The following is a 27,304-nucleotide window of genomic DNA, read 5'->3' as shown; positions in this document are numbered from 1 at the left end:
ATAACATTCTTCTAATTTAAAAGACACTTAAAATAATGGTTTACTGGGTCAAAGTAACGGTCCATTTGGCTCATGAGAGGTGAGAGATGCTCACTAGAGATGCATACAACCCCAACAGTGTCTGCAGCCCATTTTTCTCTGATATCTCTCCTCCTCCTGTTCCGTCACCCCCAGAAAGAAAATCTAGAATTTATTAGCCACCATGCATTTAACGTTTACATTACCTTCTACTGATCCCAGTGAACACTGGTTCTCATACTGTGGGTTTCAAGAAGGCAGACTGTATAATTTAATTACATGCTTTGAGATCTTAGATTCCTCTGATGCTTCTTTTTTTCAGTGAGGTTTTTAACAAGTTTGACAAAGACGACTTCAAGAAAGACAAGCACTGAGGCCAAAGAGAGGTAGCACACTCCAAAGACGACTTTAAAAAAGAAGAAATCCCATTCTAAACAGAAATCACTTCATTGTCACCCACATTTAAAGCAACTACAACAAAGAATTACTAACACAAAGATATTCCAGTAGAAAGCATGGTTGAAATGTGAAAGAGTTAGACTCCTCTCCTCCAGCTAAACCACACATTCAGCAGATAGAATTAGATGAACTACTACCATACTTCATTTCAGAGCTAATCATAGAATCACAGAATGGTTTGGGTTGGGAAGGTCCTCAACAATCATCAAGTTCCTGCTGTGGTCAGGAACACCTTCCACAAGAGCGGGCTGCCCAGGGCCTCATCCAACCTGACTTTGAACATCTCCAGTGATGGGGGGGGTGGGGGGGGGAGAAGGGTCCAGAGCTTCTCTGGGCAGCCTCTGAGCAAATAATTTCTTCCTATCTCATCTAAATGTACCCATTTTTAGTTTAAAACCATTACTCCTTGTCCTGCCATTACATTCCCTAAGAGACTCTCCCTATCTTTTCTGAAGGTCCCTTTTAAAAATTGTAAGGCCACTATAAAGTCTCCTCAGAGCCTTCTGTTCTCTAGGCTAAATAATCCCAACTTTCTTAGTGCAATACCCAGCCAATTTCTTATCCATCGATTGGTCCATTCATCAAATCCACGTCTGTGTAATCTGGAGATACGGAGACAGTGTAAGCTGCTTTGAACAAGTCCAGATACACACAGGTACCTGTCTATCTACCTGTCTACCTACTACCTTCAGAGTGTAGTGATACTAGAAAAAGATATGCTTTTTGAAGTACCCAACTCTAAGGCAGACTAGACAGCATGATCTTCTTTACGAGCCACTGAACATAACCGGAAACCACAAGAAAGAGAGGGGTGAGGTTTGTTTGCAAAGTCTGAAATCCATACAGATGCAGTAGAGCACTGAAAAAGGGCAGAAGAATAAACAGAAGAGCCTTCTGTTACATCTTACATCTTCATTAAGAAACTAATCCAATCGAAAAAGGATGACTTAAAAACAAAGCATTTCATCTTTCTGGCAGCTAACATATTTGGAAGAACGAGTTAAAATGTGTTCTCTAACGATTCAGCATTCCTAAGTACCAAAATAAATTGAAAGCATAAGCATGGAGCACAAACAACAAAAGGAGACTGGATGTAGACACAGTACTCTGACTCGCTAAGACAAAAGAAAGGCATTACTATACAGCATCCTCCAAAGTTAATGATTTGTCCCACAACACAGATCTATATATCTATCTATATATAGTCAATATCAAAACCTAAAATAATTTTTTATCTAGAAAATACTGCATCCTTACAATTCTAACGACAGTTCAGTCCAAAGCATAATGAAGTCTGTATGTTAAGTCACAGAACAAGACCTTTTACAAGGTACCACATCTATACGTGCAGCAACATGAGAACATAAAATGAATCAGATTTTAAAATCTATGGGTGCACCCTGTCAATGCATTTATTTTTTCTCCTTTTATCCCCCACATTCGATTTACTTTCCTCCAGCAGCAGATGCAGGTGAGCATAACTTCTACTTCTGCAATCTGCTGCACAGGATTTCCCACAAAAGAGAACAGAGAACCAAGTTTATTTCAGGTATGTGAAATTACCACAATTTTAAAATTCAGCACTTGCACACAAAGAGTGAAACAAGTTGGTGAAGAGCAGCTGTTCTGTTCACTTAGCACTTTCAGGTGGTCACTGATGTTAGACATTATCTTGATGCGTGAGCAGATTCCTGGCTGTAATCCCTCAGCTCTGTATGGAAGTGGTGGCAGCTCTAGCTCCTCTCAGAGAGGATGCAGGTGAAGGGGAATCACCCTACCAAGCAGGGAATGGCTGGGGGCTACAGCTGAACACCTGCAACATTAATCACATCTTTTCCTCTCACCCTTTCTTAGTACAGCACGCTTTTCAGTTTCCTCTTCATTCTTCTTGCCTTCCTCTTCAGTTTGCAACTTCTTTACCTCCTCTGTGGCCAAAATTAGAAACAGGACTGTATCTTTTCACCCTAACACTGAAGAGAACCGAACAATCACCCTTCATATTTTATAGACATTTCTTCTAATACACCTGAGGATGGCACTTAAAAGAATCAAAGACTGTTTGTGGCAGATAGTAGGATGCAGAACAGAAAGTTATTACTCTTTTCCGGTAGTTTAACCTCTCTTTACCCTGTGTGAGTGTATGCAGATTGTAACAGAAAAGAGAGACTGGAAACACTATCATTAGTTCTCTTCTGAAAACCAGTAGGTTTTCATCCCTTAGTTAAAAAGTTCATCATGCTGTGGAAGTCATCCCGCTGGCATGTGCCCATCTCATAACAAGATAAAGGAGATCAGTGATGTAAACTGTTCACTGATGTTGACATTTGAGGGAACGTGTGTGAACTCATGCAGGTTAAAATTTTTCTTGTCATTTAATTACTCAGCTTTCCACTGAAAGGTTTTCCACATGGTATCAGAAGGCCCTTAAACTGTAGAATTCTTGCATGCCACATCCTAACTCCCGAGCAGCTTCACATTTTATAAATATATCTATGAAAATAAAAATATTGGAATTGTGAAGTTTGAAACTGCTCTTTTTCCTCCTGGTCCCACAGTTTGGTACACTGTGATGTGTTCAGAACACACTGGCACAGTTATTCCCTGTTTAAGTAGTAAATCCTATCACATCCAACCCACATGTTTATATTGGATAGTTACAAAATGAGAGATATTAAGTAGCTAAGCCTGGCTTTAAAAGTTTTTACAATCCCTTAAGTAACCTAATTACCTTTCAGTAGTTCCTGTACTTACAATGCAATATTCATGAGTTCACCCTGGAAGCCAATAATATTGGATTTGACAGGGGTGAGTGGTAGACTAAATAATTTATTCTTCTGTATGCATTTGTCTTTCTTCACATTAAGGTTTAACTCTTCTGTATCTACTGTGGTAGACCATCAATCGGGCTGTAGCTAGTGCAACACATCATGGCTTCACCGCTGCCAAGGACCTGTCACACTGTCTCACTGTGACCTTGTACACATTACTTTAGCCCCTCCTTTCATATTTTACTTTAACGTTTCCAGCATGGTCTTAATCATGTTCATTTTTTTTTTCTCTGCACTTTGTGCAAGCACTTTATAAGTCAACTGCAGAATGAAATAAATGTTGTTTATAACCATAACTGGATTTTAATTTGTAAAACAGGCCAGTTCTGCTGGACTGTAACCCACATGTTTGTTTCTGATGAGGTGGCTCTGGGGTATACTCGCTCCACATGTTCAGAGGAACTCAGAGAGACTAACTTTCCATCAGAGCTTCTGAAGATAACGGATTCAGTGACAATGCGTCACCACCTGGAAGGAACAACAAGAAGCACCTACATAAAGGACAACATTCTGCTGTCCAACTCTTCCAAAGACAGAATGTAGTGAGAATCCCAGTGTCATCTAAAATTACTCACAGGCCCAGAATAACTTTCCCAGCTGACCATAGTCCATACTTAAGCCACATGTAGACCCTATGGTGATGGAACTACCATATTCTGGAGGCAATGATGGCAGATTTCCAGTATCAAGTCCTCCCATTTCACCCTGCTGCCAACTGAAATTATTACCCTGTCTTGCTCAGGCAAATCAAGTTTCATTCCTGCCAACCAAGGAAGGTCTCCTTTCCACTTCAACGGAAGGAGCTTATCTCCACACCTACTCAAAAATCAGAAATGGTGCCAGCAGTGAAGGACCCCCACAATCTTCCAAGTTGCCAGGGTACTGTTATTAATACAAAACGGGTACTGTCCTGGAAATCGCCTGGTCATACTCCACTGCCCTTTGGTTACTTCACTTACTCAAACCCCTCCACTTGAATTACCACTACTCTCACAGGCCCACTCATGACAAACTGCCCTCTTTGCCTGATATTTTGAGTTTACCATTGACCACTCATATGCAAGCTCACAATCTCCTATTCAATTAAAGCTCTTTCCTTAGCATCATGTTTTCATTCTTTTTCCTTCATAGTGGCTAGAAAAAAAATTTTTTTCAGGTCAACTGTGATTCTTATGGAAGTGTTTAACAGCAGCAGTTCAGGACTTAAGAACAGCATCAAGAAATATGAGGTGCACGGTAAAATTTTAAGTGCTACTCAATTGAGTCACAAGGCTTACAGACTTCAACCAAATCAGTCTGCCACTTTCACAAGATACCCTATAATTCTACGTCTGTCCAGAATGGACATCTTTGTTTTTATTCCACTGAAAAAGGCATTTTTGTTTTTATTCCACTGAAAGTTTAGATCTTCTAGACCCAGCTGTAAATTGTACTTTGGTATCATGAACCAGCGCATTTCCTAATCAACAGATGATCAAGGTGGCTAAGATTTATTATGCTTCTTATTTATCTGACATTCTGTGGAGTCATGCATTTCTACTACATTTTGTTAGGTAACATCTATCCATTGGAATTTATTTGATATAACTCTATTCTTGATTGAGTGGATGTGATTGAGTGATTATGATCTCCTTCCACACTACGCCAGTTTATGAATATATTCCTGTCACAGAAAGAAAAAGAAATGAACCGGGCAGCTGCAAATTTGAAGCTGTAATATGTAGCATATCTTATCTAGAATGCAAGCCAAATAATCTGCAAGGACACTTAGCAAGTGACCAGAAATCAACTCAGTATGAATTAATTACACCCTAAATTTCAGTGAAAATACAGAGGTCTATTAGCTGCAGATGTGGGGACACTAATGCCCTGGATACTATTAACATATAGTACATAATGTGGAGTAAAACCTATTGGTGGCAAAATTGATGACACCAGAAAGTTTCTGTTTTGTGTAACACTGGAGTGGCTTCTGTGTTAAAGGCAAGCAGAATCCATCTTTTAACAATGTACACAGCTTGGAAATTACAGTGCAAATCAAAAGATTCTCAGCATCTTTTATGTAAATTGGATGAAAACTAAAGACTACTATCATTCACAAAGCATGCAGATCCATTGTCTCTCTGTCTTTCAAAAATGAGAGGCTGAAAGTACCCAGCTTAGTTAAAAGCAAATTCACTGTTGTTGGAACTTTTGCAGGATGTCAGCATGCACAATATCCCTCATGGATTTATCTTCTCACGACAAGTAGTCTGCCTTTAATTTCCCAAGTCTCTTTGTGCTGTCTATTTACCATCAGTCAGCTTCCCCATAAGAACACCTTTCTGACATACTATGAAATGAAGAAGTAATAGAAAATAAATAAGTCTTCTCTATTCTGGGAGAAAAATAGAGAAGACTTATTTATTTTCCTGAAGATTTTTTAATCAATATATGGATATATATTAAAAAAAACAAACAAACCCAAAACACTAACAAACAGAAATTAGTGCTCCACAACTACTCAAATGTTTGTACAACACAAACCTCACTTTATAGTAAAGATTCAATTCAATTCAAGCGTTTGTTAATATCTCCCTAACACTAGAGGGATGCACCATTCACCAGTTATAGCTTGAGGAGATTCCAACTGATCATAAATAATGTACAATCGAGTCATATTCTAGAAAATCAGATTTTTATTCCCTTGAGATACTGCAAGTAAGGAGAATACAATTTGAAAAGAAGATTAAATAATGATTCTCAATATTTCAACTATTATTTTACACCTCCTTTAACAGAAATAGGAAAATTGTGACATATTACATATATAAGTGTATATATATATATATATATATATATTTAAACCCAAGTATTTTATTGATTATACTAAGCTTAAAAGCCCACTTATATACAACAGTACTTCAAACTGTGAAGGAGGTGTTTGTGATTAAGGCACTTACTGCATTATCTTTCAGTATTTTGATTTTGTCAGCCATGTACTAACTCTTGTAACCTCAGGAACATACTGTATTTTAGCAATTCTGAATTCTCACAATTTTTGCTATACAAAAACTTTCACACTGCACACTCATACCACAAACAGCTCTTCATTTTATAAGCAGGATAACATTAAAACAGCTGAACTATCCATGATTTTAAAATTCCTAATAACCATGTATCTGGAAGAATGCAATCTCAATTTTTTTTTTCCTATTTCAAGTCAAAGAATTTCTAACAAATCAATCACTTAATATTGTACAGCAGTACAAGAGTAAAAATCCATGATCACAAAAAAGATTGCTTGAACTAAAGCAAAACTTCAAGTGAGACAGGAAGTATTCACTCAAAAAAACCCAAACAAACAATTAAACTAAAAGAAAAATATACGTCTCTCAGCTGTTATCTTTGTAGTGTTATTAAAGAAATGGAGAAACTAAAGCTGAAAACATGATGAACATGAGAACTCAGAGTAACGGAGGGCAATGCTAACATCAAGTTTTGGAATGACAAAATTAAATAACTTAAAGAGAGAAAGGTCTTTGAATAGCCGAGTGTGACGACAGATGGGTACAATGCATATCAAAGGCTGCTCAGGATTTCTGCTTCATTTTTCTGTAGCCTTGATCCATAAGTAAAACATGAACACATATGTATTAGGTAAGACCTAAAAGAATGGTGTAGAAGGAGTTTATCGGCTTTCCAGCTTCAAACCATAAAATCAATTCAAATTTATTTTCTGCATGCATTTTACTTATGTTTGTTTTGACCTCATCCTGACTCACATCCATTTTTGTATTCACTTAGAGCTTTGAAGTACCGTCACACAAGTGCTAAGCATAGGACTTCACTGACACCTAAACAGCTGCCAAAAGGCATCAGAGCCAAGACAGGCATCCTATGGGAAAGCCATCGAGAAAAAGAGATCAGACCACGACCACTTGGAAGTAATTTAAGTCATCTGTGCACACAGCTCCTTCACACATGTATATCAGCTGCACCAAAAAGGGACATATCCTGATGTTCTTACCAAGTTCTCAGGGGAAAAGTTTGCATCAATAAAAATGCTAGGTTTGATGGAGATCACATCATTTGTCCTCAAACAACAGCTTCACCATCATGGATGGAAAATAAAAACCCACCCTCAAAAAGTATTGCTAAGGAAGTAACTAGCCCAAATACTGGAACAGAGCACATCGTATTTATTCACTGAAACACTCACACAAGTTAAGCATCAACTGAACATATTCTGCCTCTAATTTGCATGCAATTCACAAGTGATGTCTAAAATAGGCTACCATCGTTGATAGGCATTACTTAGACTCCAATCCACGTGGAGCATCTGCCTACGCTGAGAGAACTACTGCTGCCACCTTTGCTTGAAAAAGCAACCCAGTACTCAGACCTCCTGAAATGTAAACATGCTATTTCTTATTCAGAGAAAAAGTGCTATTTTCAGTTCTTCCACTGGTGGGAAAAAAAAACCCAAAGCTGGTATGTAAAATTAAAATAATTTAAATTGGTATCTAGCCATGATGGAAAGCCAAAACTAATACAATTTGCAAAAAAATATATAAGAATACATTGCAGAACAACTACTGTTCATTGTATATCAACTATTGGTGGCTTTCCACTGCAGCTAACTATGTATCACTGATAGTAGCTATCATTCATTTAAACACTGCTCTTTCTGTTCATGAACTTAGCTTCTGGTTTTTAAGTATTTTTAAGCAGACACACAGAATACCTTTGATTCTAAAACTTGCTTCTTAAACCTACCAAATCCCCCCTCTTCATTTCACCCACAGCACTCTGTAATTCCCTCCAGTGAATACAGCTGGCATCAGGAATACACTGGAGAGCTTCACACAATACTGTCAAGTAGGACTGACCACAGCCAAATGCAGCAAGGCAAAGGCATACTTCCCTGGATAAGTGACTATCAATATCAAAAGAAAGAAATCAAGGGCTTTTAAATCTATTCTTTATACATACTAGTGAAGAAAGCTGCATCACGTCAGCTGTGCTTTGTGTACTCAAAAATTGAAAATACAATTTGCAATGAAGTTAAGCATTGGTTTCAGGACAAATTTCTTCAAATAAAACCATCCACTGACCTTAACCAGCTACCTCTCTAAATGCAGTTATCTGTATCAATAGAGGCTACCTGAATGATAACAATCATTACAGTGAAATTAGTTCCACTGACACAAGCAGAATTCACAGTTCAGACTTGAATTTGTAAGAAGATAACTAACTGCTGTTAGCCAGTGATGCAATACGTGACATTTACAGAGGAAGAGCATCACAGCGCAGAATGTGACCCAAAGCAAATAGTAGGAGTTTTCCATCCTTTTAACAATCTCAGTCTAAGTTTCAATTAGAAGAATGAAAAGCAAAACAAACAAAAAACCAACACTAATACCCAAGAACAAACAGGCTTGCCCAAATGTTGCCCAAGGGCTGCTCGAAATGATTACATTTTGTCAGTCACTAAACACAGAGAAGTACTTCAAAGAGTAAAATACCTGTGACTAATACAAGGCTATATCCAGTTATTCTGCCTATTTACCAAGCTTCCAGGAGTGAGGATGATTACACAAAAAGCCCTAAAATGTTACTGACCATGTAGGCAGCTAATCAGAGAGTACCTATACAATCTACCACCGAACTCTGTAATCAGTTGGCCTTTCCAGAGAGGGCTGAGCTCCAGCTGGATGAGGGCCCAAATCATGTGCTTAGAAAGGGAAGAGAAACTTTTGAAACATTAAATACGAAAGCGCCTGGGTTGGATAAACCTGACAAGCAGGCTACTGTCCACTAGGGCATAGTTCCCATCCACAGTACTTTGAATCAGTAAAATTAAATTTCTGAAGTACCCATATGTTAAATCTGGGTAGAGTTTTCAAGGTTCAAAACTCTTATTTATACTACTGCCTTTCCCTTAGTGGCACTGCTATGCATTTCTGAATGCTAATGCAAGCATGAAAAATACAGGTATGGAATAGGCATTGCTTTATCCTTTGGAGGTGAGAGTTCATTGTGGGGACCAGACAAACACAGTGCTTTATCTTATGGAGGCTGCTGTACTTCTGGACAACAGAAGCTAACTACCCAAATAACAAGGAAATTATCTTTCAAGAGCTCAAGAGGATACGTAAATTTTAAGCATGAAACATTTGTTAAGCTTTAGATCTTTTAGATCTGACCCTCCATCTCAGGTAATAACAATGAAGTTAAAAGGTCGATTTTATTACTTCCATATACATCCAGTAATGCCTATAGATATAAAAAAAAACGTAATTTGTGTTGTTTGAGGGGACAAAAATCAGAAGTTCATCATTCCTCTATAATTGAACTGAACTTTAAGAGTGTAACAAATTTCCATACACTAGCTGAAAATTATAGATCTCATGTGCAGAGTTTGCAGAAAGGAAGTGAAAAATCCCAGTTTACTGTAGCTTGCATTCGCTGAGAACTAAGCTAAATCAAATTCCTTTCCACATTACCCTACTTCCACTGACCAAAATCCAGCTGTTTGACCACACTAACTCACACATGTGGCTGAAAATTTAAATTCAGTGCTGGTGACTCAGAATGCGATTTCATGGTCATTTTGACCACTCGTGAGTGTGAACTGCGGCCAGAATGAGTGGCTGGCCCTTCACCTCTACACCGTCTACATGCTCTCACCTGATGCACTGCCATTCACAGCGGGCCACATTAGTCATCTGTCCAAAAGTTAAACTAGAAGAAAGATTTTCAGGTAACTACTCCAGCTCACTCATATGAACAGCTGTTCCAGGACACTGAGAATCTTGCCCTGCTGTGGAAAAAACAACATGTCCAGCAGCACGCTCCATTTTCTGGCTTGAAGTCATCATGGAATCTCACCTTTTCATGAGGAGTTCTTAAAATAGGTAAAATTTCTACTGAAAAGCCAAGAGAGCTTACAAAAGCATTCAGATACCTAAGTTCCATTAAAACAACATTACCTGAAAAGTTTTATACTAAAGAAAGTCAAAAGCTTTGTTAGAAGTTTACATTATATAAGCTAGCCTACTGTTAATTACTATCAACATAGTTACAAAACCTTTCCCTGCTTCATTCTGCTTTGGCATTTTACAATTAACAGTGAAAATTGGGCATAATTTGGAAAGCTTCAAAAAAGTTGCATAATCAAACGTTGTAATTGCACAGCATAAAGACTGCAAAACCACAGTTCTATCCAAACACCTCAATAAGATACCACGCTGCACATACAGAAACACAGAGAATCTGGAAATATTAAAACATGGCAGGAAAACTGTTTCATTTTCTTTTTTTTCCAAAATACTACCATACAGAAGGAGCTACTAGAGACTTGTTGTCCAGAAAGACAAACATGATGTAATATCAAATCAGGTTTTACAGACTAAACCAGAATAAACCTGTACAGGGAAAAACAAATAACACGTGACCCTAAGAGTCTACACCAACTTCTTCCTCTTGAAGAAACCATCATATATTGGCTCTCACCCAAATGTTACAAGTTACAACAATTATGGTGAGGATACACCATAACATAAACATTGCAGTCGTACTTGATGGTAAAAGTGTACCGTTTGTACACTTACCCCCTGTAAACAGATCATTGTGTACTCACTAAATGTATTCTTTTGGTGCAGCAGAGCCCATGCTCCTGGAACTATTACCCAGAAAAAGTCCACTTCCCTCATTAGTTCTAACCGTGTTGTTGGGCTTCCCACTGCATACTTGCAATGTTGCAGCCATGTTGATATAGCAAATGAAATAGAGATGTTTGGATATTCTGGCATGGATGCACATTTTTGATGCAAGCACTGAAAGAAAATAATTCATCAGAAGCTGACCATGTGAGCAAATATTTCCCAAGAAAAACAACAATGCAAAAACTGGCAAGATTTCCAAAACAATTAAGAGATGTTTGTCCAAGAAGATAAATGTGTTCTTTGCATGTCTGCTGACAGGCAAAACTCATCACTAGAATCCTATCTCCCTTTGACTCAATTGCAAAAATTCCATTAGCTTAATCACCCAGACATTTAATCCAAGTTACTTGCAAATGCCTGTAAAAAAAAGGAAAAAATGGGAAAAAAGTAAGAAATGCCAAGTGTTGTTGATCTAAACTCAGCAGAAATGCATTGCACATATTTCAGAACATGTAAACATACTATTAGTTAGAAAATAAGAGCAAAAAGAAGTAAGAAGAAAACAAATGCAAAATAATAGCATCTCACCTTTTGAGGGGGTGGTCCGTGGTCATCCAAATAAGTGGAATTTCCTACAAAAAGAAGAGGAGGAGAAATAAACAAAACTCATCCAATGAAACTTCAAAACTTGCCAATGTATAATACCCATGCATCTCTACCCATTGTTTCTGTGGTGTCAAATAATTCAAGGAAAATAAATACCACCTGCTTTAAATTTTGCTTCAAAAGAGAAAAAAAAAGAAGTCTGACTTGGCTCTATTTGTGATAAAAGATTAGATGCACATTGTTATTTTAGCGTAAAATTAAATGAGCCAAGGCAGTTTTAGTTAAACAATCATGGCATTCAGTTACTTGCATGACAAAAACTGTCAGCTGCACCCTGGTACACTTTAAGCTAGTGAACACAGTTAATCTCAAAAAGATTTCTTAAATAATAAAATATCAAAGGCCTTCAACAGAGCTTGCTCTCATGAAGTTCACAAGCATTCCCTTATCTTCATTCTAACAAGGGTTTTTCCCAACCTCTAAGCTACATTTTTGTTCCCGAACGGTACAGACTGAATGGGAGATGTATTCCAATGTCATTGCATCAGCCTTTTCAGGATGCTCTTTAAATTCAGAAGAAAAGCTTCAGAAAAAAAGTTCCTAAATTTTTAAAGTGCTCCCTTTTTAGCTAGCAACCATAAAAAAAAAGGCAACAATTTCAGACTTTGTACCCATTACTTACAAGTCTACACGGATAAACAAGGATGAGCTTTCCCAGTAGAGTACAAACACTTCAGGCAGGCTGAGAAGTTCTCCTCAGGCCCCGCACCCCTCTCCTCTCCTCTCCGCCATCCTCATACCAAAGGCATAAAACAATACTTCAGTACTAATGTTACATCAGTATGGACTATAAGAATAACCTTTAAAAGAGTCTACTAGATACTCAAACACCACCGTGAGGACTGTAAAAAGCCTGGCCCATCAGTGAGCATCTTGACTATAGAGGTGTTCAAGGAGCAGCAGATGCTGCCTCTCGAGGAACACCAACCAGCTGGCTGGGGTAAGACATAACAAGGCACCAAAGAGTCCCTCTCTTTGAATTGCCTTCTATTGAAAAACAGATAGTTACAGTCATTGTTTATATGATATCTTAGAATGCAGTATCAAGAAAGTTTGAAAAATATTACTCCGAAAGCTTCCTGTATTCTTTAAAATTAAGGAGCCAATATCTTAACCAATTTCACCTTTCTGTATCAGCAGTCTATGCTTTTTCTATGCACGCTGCATTTTCCCTCCTGTTTCTAATTATATATATTCCCTCAGTTTCTAATTATTATAATTACACCTCAGTATTCCTAGCATTAAACATGCATTCAGCAGGCTTGATTTCTGCTCCTATTATTATTATAGCACAGTCTAGTTACTGTTGTATCCACTTAATAGTAAAAATTTGATCCATTTTATAAAGCTCCTTTTCTCTTATTTTCTTAATAAAGCTTCCCTTTGGATGGCAAAATCAGGGCCACACTATACTTGAGCCTTAATGTGTGCAAAAATATCCTGCAAAATATCCACCACGCTCAGAATTTTCCGCAGTAAACCTGCAGGAAAGAATGATATCTTAAACAAGAATAGGCCATGAAAAGCATAAGGCTCCTGAGTTGGATATTTACAAGTTTTATGAACTTTCAGAGCCAGTTTTCATAGAACATGTACCAGATTATGTTAGTTTAAAAACAGTAGAAAAATCAGCATGGTAGGTATTGCAGCAGCGAATAAACATCATGGTGAAGCCAATCCATGAACAATTTCTACCAAGAAATGACAAAGAAGTACAAAATGGAAAACGGCACAGTAAAAATCAGGGACTGAGGAATGAATACCATAAATACTGGAACCACTGTTCATCAGCTGAAGTGTTTACTACAAGTACATCAACACAGCAAGCTAACATAAGAGAGAGAATATAACTACGCAGCTTTTACATGCTTTGGCACAGACAACAACTAGAACATTATACAAACACGTGTTTGACTTCAATAAGCGTCACAGCAAAAGAAAATGCTCTCTGTAGTGGATCTAGCACAGCGATAGAAGAGATCATCACTTTTCATTAAGAATTTAGCCCACTGTTCTGAAGCAACCTATTTAATTGAATTTAAGAGGATTTTTCTAAACTCCTTTAATAAAGCTCTTAATCTTGTCTGTCACCCAACAAGATACTTCAACACTTTTTTTTCCAGAGAGAAGTATTTATACTTTTAAAAATACATTTTTTTCTGCCTTACAATATATTCTACCTTTCTTTAATAACACAACAGTAAATCACTAGAAACAACAAAGTAAAAAGACTACTCAACAGTCAGACCAGTGGCATTATGTATTCCACAAACATGCGCAAGCACACAGTTGTGCTCACTGAACACAGTTGTCTCCAGTTTCTCCCAGGATAAAAAAAAAAAACAACAAATCGTTTTATTACAGAACATGGTGAATATATGGAAGCAGCCCAATTTTCTCCATAATTTATTGTTTTTGCGGTTAAGTGAATCAGATGTATGCAAAATCTTTGGGGAAACCTTGCGGTTATGTTCCTTTTTTCTTAGAATCACAGAAGAGTGGGGGTTTTTGCTTGAAGCAAGCCAAGTTTAAGCAGAGAAATATGGTCATTTTCCAGTATTAAGGACAAATATGACTGTGTGCAGTTCATAACTACAGAAGACGAGACTAGTTGTAATCATGGGGAAACAAAAAAAAGACTGAAGAGCAAGGGAAGGTGGTGGTAAATGGGTCTATGCATGAACTGAAGATCCTTCAATAGTAACTGAAGTAACTGAAACACAGTCACTTCACTGGAACAATTTAGATATCATGTAGAAAAAGCTGAGCTATTAAAGGAGATGAAGACAACATGGAAAATGTGGCATTTTTACTATTTTCCTGGAGCAGAGTTTCCCCTTGGTAGAGATCACAAGAAGCCGTCTAAGGGACCTGGGATGCAGCTACTGCCAAATCTATCATGTCTTTTGAAAATCCCAGTCTGTTCTCTTCACTTGATTGCTGCCTCGAATTTCTAGTAGCCAATGCATTCTTTATTGGCATACCATCCTGTGGATCCTCTGGGGTCTAATGGAAAGAAGCAGTGTAATAGTTGTCTGATGAGTTTTCTGTATTAGAAATGAGGGCTTTGAAGAATGGCTGTCCATGAAGTACTCCTAATCTTTAAGGACTGCACCTTCAAAATAAATAGAAGCGCCAATGACGACTCAGAAGAGGATTCATTCTGCTCAGCTTCCAGACAAAAGTTATTTAAATAAAAACCTGAAAATCCACCCCATTAGTCAACATTAGTTCAGACAAACGGTTGTCCAGTGTCAACTGTCAGTTTTTACTACACTTACTCTTCTCTCTTCATCATGAACAATTTCTCAGTACTATAAAGACTGTGAAGGCTCCACGGGTAACAGCATTAACTTGAACAGGATGCCCATGATACCTAGACCAGCCAGAAGTAATAGACTTGAGGTGCCACGGTGTTCTTGGTCTTCTACATTTTATAGGTTTCTGTTTCTTTTTCTAAGGGAGCAGAAGACATCCTTAAAATGTATAGATTTTACACATATGAAATAGTAGAATATTCTAAGTCAACATTTCAAGGAGCCCCTCATGGATCAAAGGCAGGAAGGGGGACACGGACTACAACTATCAGTTTAGCATAGTGATGTTGCCCAGCTCAAGTCTAATGCAAAAGGAAAACTCCTATGCTGAGGTCAGCAGAGCTGTAACAGTTTAAAGAGAGAACATTTTTTCCACAGGTGTGCAGAGAAGATTAACACAGTAAAACCCTACAGACCAGTGTGCACTGGAATACAGAGTGATTTACTGCATTTTCTTCCATCGTACATAAAAGCTCCTGCACCTACAAGTGGTTTCCTCAGTGTAAGACTAACACGCTGGAAAAATTTTTATTTGAAGTTGAAAAAACATACAGCGAGTATTATTTTTATAAAAAACATTCTGAAATGGATTTTGCTGCTTTCTTCCTTGCCTTTCAAAATAACTTGGTTATTTCTGATTTTTAACGTCATAAATACCTCCCCAAATAACCCCCAAAATATGTATTAAATTCATTCTGTGTCACTGCATGCAATGAAACACAGAAACTGAAAGATGACCAAAACACCTATTTGGTGTTACTTTCCAGTCTCTGAACATAGGAAACTTCATTAAGATACAGTTCAGATTCGTTTACCTACAAGTTTTCTCTCTATAATACAAAGAGGAAATAAACTGGCACTCAAGAAGAGTTTGTGAGGACATAGTCGAAACCCTGCATATGTAATGTACATGAAAATACTGCTACTGCACAGACATGAAGGGTTTAAATAAGCATAGGTTCTAAAGCAATGTAGAATATACATCAGAGAAAGATCCTAAAGGAAATAAAATAATTTTATATATATGTAAGTATTGACTTTCTTTATACCTACCAGTTTGTCCAAATCCGCTACTGTTTATAAGCTTCCCTTTTAATGTATTCAGACTACGGAGTTAGCTTATTTTATAGATCCATTCCTTAGGAATTTCATAGATTTCTTTTCTTAGGAAAAATGTCCACACTATATGCATTTGTTACACTCAAACACACTGAATATATAACTACAACAAATAAAAGAAGACATTCAAAACTTTCTGTGGTTTAGTTCAAATAACAAACTGAAGTTCTGATATGACCACATCTATCAGAATGGTGTGAACTACAACAAGCACTATAGCGGAAGTGTCACAGGCTTTGGTTTATCTGCAACATTCCTAATGCTTCTTGCTTTGCTCCTACCCTCTAATGACAAACTTTCCAGTCCATAATCGTACAAGATGAAAGATACATTTTAATAAACATTTAGAAATTCTGGCCAGATGAAATAGAATCTGAATATTTGATAATGAAAGCTCCTGGCTAAAACTGCTCTCAAATAAGGAGAAAAGTTCTTCCATCTTACAAACTCATACAGAACCAGGCAGTCTGAAGTCAAGAAGTACAACATGTTTCTATTCTGAACAACAAGAAGATGCATTCTTCCTATATGCATGACAAGTAGCTGCGTATTTTGTGTTCAGATTTTCTGGGAGACCCTTCCTAACCTGCATGTGCAGCAGAGGTGCAGGCAGGACAGGGGACAGCAGATGATAGGCACAGCCCACCACTTGTAGAGAGAGGAGACTCCAGAAGGCACAACTGCCCTGCACTGAGTGGTTACGCTCTGTTTCAACCTGCCTGCTACAGAAAGTTAACAAATCTTTCCACAGTGAACGCATAGGCCTGTGTTTCATTTTACTGTTTGTTTTGTCAATAAACTGCTATACTACCACTGAGGATAGAAAGAAGAAAGAAAATGAAATTGAGTAAGAAAAAACAACCATAACAGGTATTTTCTTGCGCTTGAAGAACAGCCCCCTTTATCGAGACAGTGCAGAGAAAACCTAATGACCAAAAAAAAAAAAAAAAACATGAGGAGCTATTAAGCCAAACTATTTCAATTTCACTTGAACGCGTTTCTCTACGAGAACAAAGGCTGCTGTTTATCCCTGCTGCCAGGTAGCTCTTAGCTAAATGCACTTCAAAGCTGCATTAATCTATTCTTCATCTTCCCCCTGTTTTTCACCTGGTTCTCAAATTCTGCTTGCTGATATCACACAGCAAGTGAGTGCTGATTAAAATAGGGGGTTTTTCTTTTCAAAGAAATTTTTTATCCTACCTTCCATCACAAAGTACACCAGATATTTTGCAATGACTTGTATTCACTTGTTAATTTCCTTAGTAAGATTCACCACAACAAAAAGGCAGACTTAATTCCACAAATAAATATAAGTCTGTGCTCCATGGCCTCTTTTGGGGAGTCCCTTTGACAAGCTGTCTCCTCAAGATACGTAGTCAAGCAATATTTAAAGCTAGGTAACTGCAAAAGTAGCTGTTGAAAGTTTAAGGGGCAAGCTGAGAAGAGCCAGCAAACTGACAGCTGAATCGCCACCTATTCAAACCACACAGGCAGAAACACTGGTGCTGACTTTATTTCCTAACCTGTTAAAAGGAGGTAACACTGGTAACTGCGTCTAACTGCCTTTGTTGAGCACCAAAAAGATTCACATGGCATAGAAAACGTCAAGTTAGAGAGCAGATTGAAGAATGATGTTTTGAAGTGAGCTGAGCTTAAAGAAATTCAGGTCGTGTGCTTAGGAAACTGCCTGTGGCAATCTGCACTAACTACTATCTGAGAATTCACAGGAAAGGAATGAGTGAAAATCTGTTGGAAAGACAATACACTGAAAACAACCACCAAAACTTAACACTCAAACTGAAAGGGCAGAGCACAGAAAACTGCTGTGGGGAGTTTCGAGGATGGGACTGGCCATCACTAGGGATCGTTAGGAGCAGATCAGCAAGAAACTACCAGGAATGGCACAGGTGTCACTGTGCTGCTTCAGATCAAACAAATTAAATCAGCTCCCATTCTAGTTTTATTTTCTTTTTCTTCCTCTCTCTCTCTTTTTTTTTTTTTTTTTTTTTTTTTTTTTTTAAATCAAGCAAGCTTCCCCTGGGATGTTGTTCTGGGTCCTATCATTCAATACCTTCATTCATCACTTGAAAAATGCATTAGAAAGCAACGATATTAAATTTGATAGCAATACCAAATGAAGAGATTTGACACCTGCAGAACATTTGGGACAGACAGTCAAAAAAGACCAATTTCTCAATGAAATGGTCTGAGAACACTCTAGAGAATTCAGTCAATAGAAATGTAAAAATTCCAACTCAGCAACATCTTCAAAAAAGCAGAATGGGAAACGAAGGCGAAACTGCAGAAAAGAGCACAGGGAGATACGATGGGAAGTGAATACCAATTTGCTTCCTTTAGATGTCTTTGAGTACCCTGTGAAAAGTTTTCAAAAAGGTCTTTCCAGTCCAGCAGAATGTACAGTAATACTTTCACTAGCTTGGCAAAACATCCATTTTGACTAATCTTCCTATGAAGACATTTTTTAAAGCTTAGCATTGGCCTATTTCCTCCTCTTGCAGAGAGATGCATATGAGGACACGTGAAGACCATTTGTCCCCATCAGACAAAATCTCCTTTTGCTACTGCCCTGCAGAGTGCATGACACAAAGAAACTTTGTTGGACAGAAGATGCTGACAGTCATGACACTTCCCCTCTTAATGCTCACGCTCTCCCCTACGCTAGAGAGTAGGGCATCAAATTGAGTGAACTCCCAAAAACATCTAAAGCACTGCAATTCCACAGATAAAATTTCTTTTTAAAGATTGCCTACCAAAGTGGCAGCAATTTGAAGATGGGTACAATGGCCGGATACTGGACATAATGATGAAGCTTCAGTGAAGACTCTGAAGTGCAAGGCCTCCTATTCTCATTTCACTCTGCCATTCAGACTGCAAGCTCCAGGGAAGCTGTATCAACCAGACGCCTTTCCAGATGATACCATTCTCAAGAGTTCCCTGTTACATCAGCACCAGAGAGCAGCACTGGTCTTTTGCATACGTTTTTCCAGAGACAAGGATCTTATTTGCTTAGTTAGGCTAACTTGCAAACGTTATTCCTGTTCACTGCATTTATGCAGATATCTTCAGATACATTCATACACTTCTCTCTATTCTTCCTGCATAGGCCATCTTAAAAATGAGCAAGTCAATGAATTTTAGAAAACATCCAGCTGGCAAATCACCCTGTTATCCAAGGAAGACTTTTATTGCTGTTATCATTAATATGCACTGTGCTGCAAATGCTGTCCAGAATGGATTGTTTGTTGGGCACTTGGTTGGAAGTTCCTCTCCCAGGAGGCACATCTCCAAGAAGCTGCTCAGGTCTGTGGTCTGACCCCAGCAGCCCCTTCACAGTAGAAAAAAAATGAACACACTTCACAGACAGTTGATTACAGAAAGCTCTAAAGAACTACTCACATTTTTATCCTGGTAAAAGAAGGTGAGTTTTTTTTGCATATGCTATTCACAGCATTGCTCAGGTCATATGACTGTTATGATCCTGTCACACTTCTTCACAGAGGCAGCTACATTTAGGATAATGGACCCTCCACACAAGAGAGGCATGCAGAATCCAAATGGATGTCCCTAAGTTTACTGCTTTCTCTACAGCACAGGTTCTCTTCTTCTCTGATCCTAAATGCCCTACTGAAAACAGAATAAGAGGCATTGGATTTTTTTTCCTGTATGAGCCTGTCTCCTTTCCTTCCCCTATACCCATTTTATGTGCCATGAGAGGATCACTGTAAAACTCTTTCTTAAACTTATACACCCCTTGGAAAGCAAAAGCACTCTGCATAAGAAGAGCCTATCTTTGTGTTGCTTTCTCCTCTGAAGATAAAATGAAAAAAAAATTACAAGTTGTTTAACTATTATTAGTTTCCTTTCCTCAAAAGGCTTAGCGAGCATTAAGCATTGAAGTAGCACTTCTTGCCAAGGTCTGTTAGAAGCTTACAACTGCAATACAGAATGTGTAAGTAGGCCAGATAAGAAACATAAGGAACATACTGTACTTACATGAGCTATTTCTTATGACACATTAAATTTTATTAATCTCTATTACAAAAAATACTGAAATGTCAGATGGTTTTCTAGACTTCAATATGATTTAATATAAAGTTTTCCATTACTATAAATTCTTTGGCCAAACATCTCAATTTTCACGCTATCCAGCTACTGGCTTCAGTTCATGCAGATATTTTAACTCCTTTCTACCTGACTCAAGCAGATGCATTGTAATGACAAAAAGACTTTCTCTGTTAAGTGTCCAGCACAAACATCATGATTAAAAAAAAAACAAGAAACTTCCTCCTCCTGCCTTATTTCTCATGATCTTAAGCAAGATACGTACCCATTTTTCTACTAGTGCATCATTTATTAGACTGGCTTGTAAACATTCTGTAAGATGCCTAAATAACTCAATGAACTGTTATAAAAAGTTGTGCTCCTCAAAACTGAACGCTGCCTTTATTACTCAAGTCTAAGATCCACACCAGGCTTATCTGTGAAGGAGGCAACGTAACCCTTGTAAAGTAAATATATACTGATGTGAACAAAGAAATTTGGCCTCAGTTATTAAGCAGTTCGTATGCTTTCAAGTTTCAAAAGTTTGTGTAAAAATATTTGGAAAACAGTGGGCACCATGTTTAGAAGTGTTGATTAATTCCTGTAGCCTTAAGCTCTCCAAAGACTAAAATAATCTCTCGAAAATATTAATGTAGAACTTGTCATTGCTGACATACTTTTTTTTTTAAACAAGCAGTCCAAGTTTCATCAACCTCAGAAGAATTTCTCCACGTGGCATTATTTCTCTTGTGCTCTTGTACCTGTCCCAGAAATATTTACTCTTCCATATACAACACTAAACACCTGCTCCTATTGGTGAGGAATTCAGCTCAGTGAAGACACTGAGAAGGTCTAAAATGCATTTTGACTCAATGTTTGTTTATTTAGGACTGCTCTTGGTTGCTTTGACCACACTTACAAACTCTGACATGCAAACATTCACTACTGGTAACAATTACCTAGGCAAAATCCTTCTTTCTATATTGCTTTTGTGTGTTTTATTTAGCTTGGAAAACCACATCAGGATGTCACAACTAAGACATGGTAGTTTAATAGATCTCTAACTGTCACTCACTAGCCCTCCTGTAGACCAATGCTACTTATAAGAGATATCCCAAAATACACAAAAAACATCTGTGCTACGCAGATTATCACCATACAACAGCCATTATCTAAATTTAGCTTTCCAGTGTACACATTCATTAAGAGAAGCTTTTTAGTACACTTACATATAGCTATACGTATCAGCAGCAATCTGTTTTGCATGAATGTCTGGGAGACTCCTAACCAATAATGAAACTGTTTTAATTTTTTTTAAAACACGCAAAGGTATCATTTACTGCTGGACAATATAACTTAGCTGTATTACTCTATTTTATTATTAGGAGGCACACTGTCATTAGGACAGCTCATTTCCATTGAGCTTGGTTGAGATATACAGCGAAGAAATTGCAGCATACTGAAACTAACATTCAGATATGTAAAAAGAAGACAACTCCTTATCCTTTATTCGGCATCAAATTTTACACTTCTCTGAATTACTTGTGTAAATATGAAACGCAATGTATCTTCTCCCCTATTACAAAGTCTAGAGAGTTATGTTTTTCCATGCATAAGAAGTTTAAATATTAACTTATATACAACTACAGTTCAGTTTACCTTTATGTTCTTCTTCCTTAAGTGAAAATATCCCTAAAGGCAAGATCATCCCTGTCTCACCCATTAATTTTCTTACAGCTTCTTCTTTCGTCTTGTGGGATTTATATCCCTTTACAGCAGGGGTTCTGTAAGTACAGTAATTGTAAAGTTAAATGATTGCACTCCCAGTCAGCAACAAATTGCAGAACTCGCTTCCCCAAAGCGAGTTCCATTTAGCATGATGGGGGTCCTTACCCAGGAGATGTATAATGGAAATGCATTCGCAGAAGTACCACAGAAACTGTCAAAACTTTTCCCATTTATTTATGTGTTCTCTGTTCAAAGGTTTTGCTTTCTTTTAATGCTAAACTTTTAAAGCTAACAGAACAATATGCTACACAATCATAGAATGGCCTGGGTTGAAAAGGACCACAATGATCATTGAGTTTCAACCCCCCAGCTGTGGGCAGGGTCACCAACCACTAGACCAGGCTGCCCAGGGCCCCATCCAGCCTGGCCTTGAATGCCTCCAGGGATGGGGCATCCACAACCTCCTTGGGCAACCTGTTCCAGTGCTTCACCACCCTCTGAGTGAACCTAATATCTAACCTAAACCTACCCTGTCTCAGTTTAAAACCATTCCTCCTTGTCCTATCACTGTTCACCCTTGTAAACAGCCATTTCCCTTCCTGTTTATATGCTCCCTTCAGGTACTGGTAGGCCACAATGAGGTCTCCCAGGAGCCTTCTCTTCTCCAAGCTAAACAAGACCAGTTCCCTCAACTTTTCTTCAAAGGAGAGGTGCTCCAGCCCTCTCCTACGCTAGATAGATTGAAAGAGTCCATTTTCAGAGGGTAGATGCTCAGAATTTTCTGAAGCCAGTTACTTGGTGGAAAACTACCTACCTAAAAACTAAGGAAGTTAGCATCTCCAGACATAGAAAAACTGGTCTGCAGGGCAAAAGGCATTAGAATAAACACACCAATACGTGGATGGTACCTGCAGTACTGGTATTAGTCACTCATGGATAGTTTAACACTTTTGTGGATTGTTCAGGCCTCTGATCCAAAGACAGAAGATATTGTTTGAATAATATCAAACTCCGATTTAGATGAATTCTCATGGAAAAAGAATTCAATTTCCAGTAACATCTAAAAATCTGTATAATGCCAACACCGAAATTACTTTGATCCAAATGTTGCCTTTACTTCATATGAGTGCATCTGACAGCCCTGCCCTGCTGCAGCAGCAGGTGTGCTCAGATTGCTGCCCTGCTATGAAAGAAACAACCTTTCGCCAGTGGACATAGCAGATTGCTTGAGTACCTTCGGCCTGACAAAGCTGTAGGCACTAGGACACGTGTCAGGGCTTTGGAGCATTATTTTTCTCTCTAGTCCTCAAGAATTCACTCCAGATTTCCTACCATAAGTCATCGTGTTCCAGGTCTTGATGTCCTTATGGGTCCACAACCAACAGCTCTCCTGCTATGGTCAGCCAGAGTGTCAGCTCCTCAGCTCCCCTACCTCCAAACAAAATACAGCTGTGAAAATATATCCTCTCAGCAGCTGTTGCAACTTCATACAAGCCCTCTTAAAGGTCTCCACTGTTTTCTTCTTGTTTCCCACAGCAGTTTCCACTGTATTACATTATTTACCAATCAAGAGCTTTCCAGAACTTATTTTTGTCAAACATTAAGAAAGAATGTAATTCCCCTAGCTGCCTTCTCAAAAGTAGTACATTACTTTTTCACTCTTTTTTTTTTTTTTTGTTACTTTTTTAGCCAGACAGAGACTTCTGGCACTGAAAATAAAACTTGCCAAACTGATGAAAATTAGGAAATTGAAAATGGGACTTTTTGGGGGGTAAATAAAGGGGGTAGAAAAGTCACCAAAATGCTGTGGTCTTGGGATTACTGATTTTTGTATTTCAGACTTGAACAGTGTATTTACTCAGGCTGCAGTGTTCGTTCACAGCCAACGCACCAGCAGTGAAGTGTTTCAGATGACTCAGCTGGGCCCGGAGCTCCTGCTCCCATTCCAGGAAGTTTCCTTCTCTTTGGAATCCTTCCTTATAGTAGAATAAAAATGTGTTACCTCAAATATCTCTAACACAAATCTTAAAATCCAAATCAGTGCTTGAGATGTTTTCTAAGAGAAGTCAGCTGTGAAGTGTTATGTTTGTACAGTAGTTACAGCAAAGCTATGAGAGCAACTGAGGCAATAAGTGTTACACCAGCAATACTCACAGGTCTGAGCCCTCAGATAAGTATACTCACCAACTTCGCAATTAATTAAAGCACATCAAGTTTCCAATATCACTAAGAGCTTATTATTCATTTGTTCGATTCTATGATTTATGTATCTAGACTTTTCACTGTTTCTTTGGGATGTAAACAAGCGTTGCATTCAGCTCTGGAAAAACCCTGGAGTACACTGCCATTTTAGTTCTTGGAAACATAAAGGAAAAGGCATAAATTCAATGCTTTCAGATGGAAAATGCTGTGAGTGAACACAAATAGGATTTTGCACAGGCAGTCTGTACAGTCAACAAATATACAGAGTGGTGTGGTCAGATTTGTATCCACAGATTGTAAAGCTAGAAAGATTATTGCATTGAAAAGTGATAATCAGAAACAAATGGAAAATGCTCACCCATGCCATAGGCTAGCAGGAAAAAGCCAAGAGGAGCAATCTTCAGAAAGAGATCCCTCCTCAGAGGCAGTCAGCCCTAAAATGGGGTCTAGGAGAAGTAGAGCCAGGCTTCACCCCTTTGTCACACAGGTGAATTGTCTTCACCTGTGCTCCGTGGCTGACTCAGTGCTTTGCCTCAGCTGATCAATCAGAGGTTCAGGCCATGATTCAACAGTTCCCATACACAGCCATATGAGGATCATATAAAACTACAGGATTTTACAGCAGGCTCAAAAGACTTGGACTCCCACATTGCACCCTGGGTGGAAAGTGGGGAAGTTGGGTTTCTTTTGTTGGCTTTTTAAAAACAAACAGCCTGGTACATAGATCACAGGAAACAGGCCATGCATATACCAAAAATAAAACCAAAAAGCCTGCATGGCCCAGAAAGCATTCTGCCTAAAGCTTGACAGCAGAACTGGGAAGGCCAGCTTTGTACTCCTCAATCTTTTTGGTTTTGATTTGTTACTTCTCTCCTGCCCTCCTCCCTGATGCACTAATTTAGAAGGCTACCATTATCATAATGAAATCATTGATTATTCTACCTATAATCTCCACGGACAGTACAGTCACTTCACTGTAGATTCCTCGTCTCGTGTTAAGTTACTGTACTTCTGCTGAGGCTGGGAGTAATACCAACCAGACCAGCATACCCTCTTCTGCCACCACCACACCAGTAAAAGATTTCAGAATTTTCTGCTTGCTTCCAGCATTCAAATTATAGATCTGATGATATCCTCCACTTTCATACCCCAGTTAAACAACAGGATACATTTTTACCATGTATTCTCATGGCACTCACTGAACGCTTAGTCGAATTTTAAGTACCACGACTGAAAGCTATTAACAAACAGAAGTCATCCCTTATGAATTCCCTGGGAGAAGGAAAAACAAACAGAAACAAGGATATTACACCTCGTCACTGACATTGCAAAATCTTAGTCCTACACTGCAGCTTCCTGGGTTACTCAGGCAGCTTGGTCACTGTAGGCACACAGACACACGGTGAAGCCCAGAGCCCATACAAAATGTCATCCTTCAAGGAGCAGAGTTAGGTCTTTGGGCCTCTTGTAGCACCACTGCTGAACCTGGGACTGCTACCAGCAAGGAGCTTGACTGCTTCTGCTAAGTTAAATATTCACAGTGCCTGAAGACAGCTTTCACAATTGCTGGGAATCACGACTCTTGGTTTATATGGTTCATAGTTGGACATGATGATCTTTAAGGTCTTTTCCAACCTGAGAAATTCTGTGATTCTATACCATAAAAACATTCAAAATTACTGCAGGAGTGAACAAAGAGTAAAGACAGTACTGATGAGTCCCAAACGCGGGGCAAAGCATTAAGCACCAGGTGAGGTGCACTGGCAAACAAATGTTAGTAAGCCAAATGGTTGCTAAGGAGTTTATGGAATTTGCCAGTGTTTTTCAGGACTTACAGGATCAACGCTGCCAAGCCTATATTGACTTATGCCAATGTCACTGCTGGGACTAAGGCAGATGGAGCATTAGAAGCAAATAAATAGGTTGTATCACCACACTGGATTACTGTGCTACAGACATTACCTGCAAGGGAAAAAAAAAAAAAAAAAAGAAAAAAAAAGAGAAAAGAAAAAGAACCCTTATATCCCTTTCTCAACCATTCGTCAGTTCTAGAGAACAGATACTCAGGTCATTAGAGCTCAAATGAACTTCTACAACTATTTTTGCTGGAAGCTACATCTTGGCTGCGCAAAACTGCTTGTCCTCTTAAAGAAAGAGGGGTTTTCCTGCCCAAACCTGAGTTGTTTTAAGATGGGAATTTATGATGCTTCACATTTTGTGCCACTTTCCAAAAATATCAACATAAATTACCAGACAGACAAGGTATGCTTCCCAAATCATGTATACATCCATAAGTGCAGAAGTGCTTACACACACACACACACACAAAAAAAAAGCAACACTGAAACCTGAAGAGCTTTCCTGTGTTTGAACTACTCCACGTGATATTGCAAGGACCAACAAGAGCTTCGCACAGCTAGAACAGGACAGCAATATCAGAAGTAACTAGAGCAGGTTGGGAAATGTGATCTCATAGTATAGCTAAGTCTAGGAATAATTTACTCATTCAAAGATCACCAAGGGGAAAGTAGTTTTAGTCCTCCAAGCCACTCACCAGTATCCTGGAGGAGCGAAGGCTTCTGCTAAAACACTTACAGAGGAAAAGGCATTTTACAGTTTCAAAATTTGTTTTCAGTACAGAAATAAATGAAGGCAGTTCACACTTTTCAGGAAACTCATAAAGGCAGCGCAGAAATGTCAGAAAACCCCATTTCGATGTCTTCAGTGATTAGAAATTTCTGCCATTACACATGGAAGAATATCATCATCTCTAATATAACACTGTTTTCATGCAACTAAAATTATAGTCTTTTTTTGTTTCATTGCAGTCTAGTAGGCAACCTGTTTTTGACTTGACTTTTGTGTTTAGTGTGGTAGTGCTAAGAACACTGTGCCATTTTGGCATTTTGGACTATTTGTTTTTTTTTCCAAAACACCAGTTCCACTTTTTTCCAGTACTGACCTGTTACTGTCAACCTGATTTTTCTAGATTGTTCTGAAACACATCTCTGCCCTTACCATCTTTCACAATCTCTCTGCTTCAGAATCATCTGCAAATATAATCAAAACGTTAACTTTGCACTTCCTAAGCATTAATGCAGACATTAAACAAAACCAGAGTACTGATCCTTAATAGACACCTTCTTCAGCATGTGCCGAAGCTGTTGCCACTTAATGATGTGTTATAAGTATTAAGATCACTGCTATTAATCTCACCAATTAAGGACGTAAATACTAATGGAGAGTATGGGTGAAA

General features: G+C 38.4%; 1 protein-coding gene across 2 annotated transcripts in view; it reads right to left on the bottom strand.

The window, feature by feature from the left end:
* The window catches only part of UST (uronyl 2-sulfotransferase), a 158,334-nt gene that overhangs the window by 85,794 nt on the left and 45,236 nt on the right, over positions 1 to 27,304 (bottom strand). For both annotated transcript variants that reach the window (XM_015284277.4, XM_025148904.3), the window contains exon 2: positions 11,543 to 11,586. In XM_015284277.4, the coding sequence (XP_015139763.3) occupies positions 11,543 to 11,586 (44 nt within the window). The remainder of the gene's footprint in view (positions 1 to 11,542; positions 11,587 to 27,304) is intronic.

Source organism: Gallus gallus, chromosome 3 (genome assembly GCF_016699485.2).
Source record: "Gallus gallus isolate bGalGal1 chromosome 3, bGalGal1.mat.broiler.GRCg7b, whole genome shotgun sequence".
NCBI lineage: Eukaryota > Metazoa > Chordata > Aves > Galliformes > Phasianidae > Gallus > Gallus gallus.
This window is presented reverse-complemented; position numbering and strand designations above follow the sequence as displayed.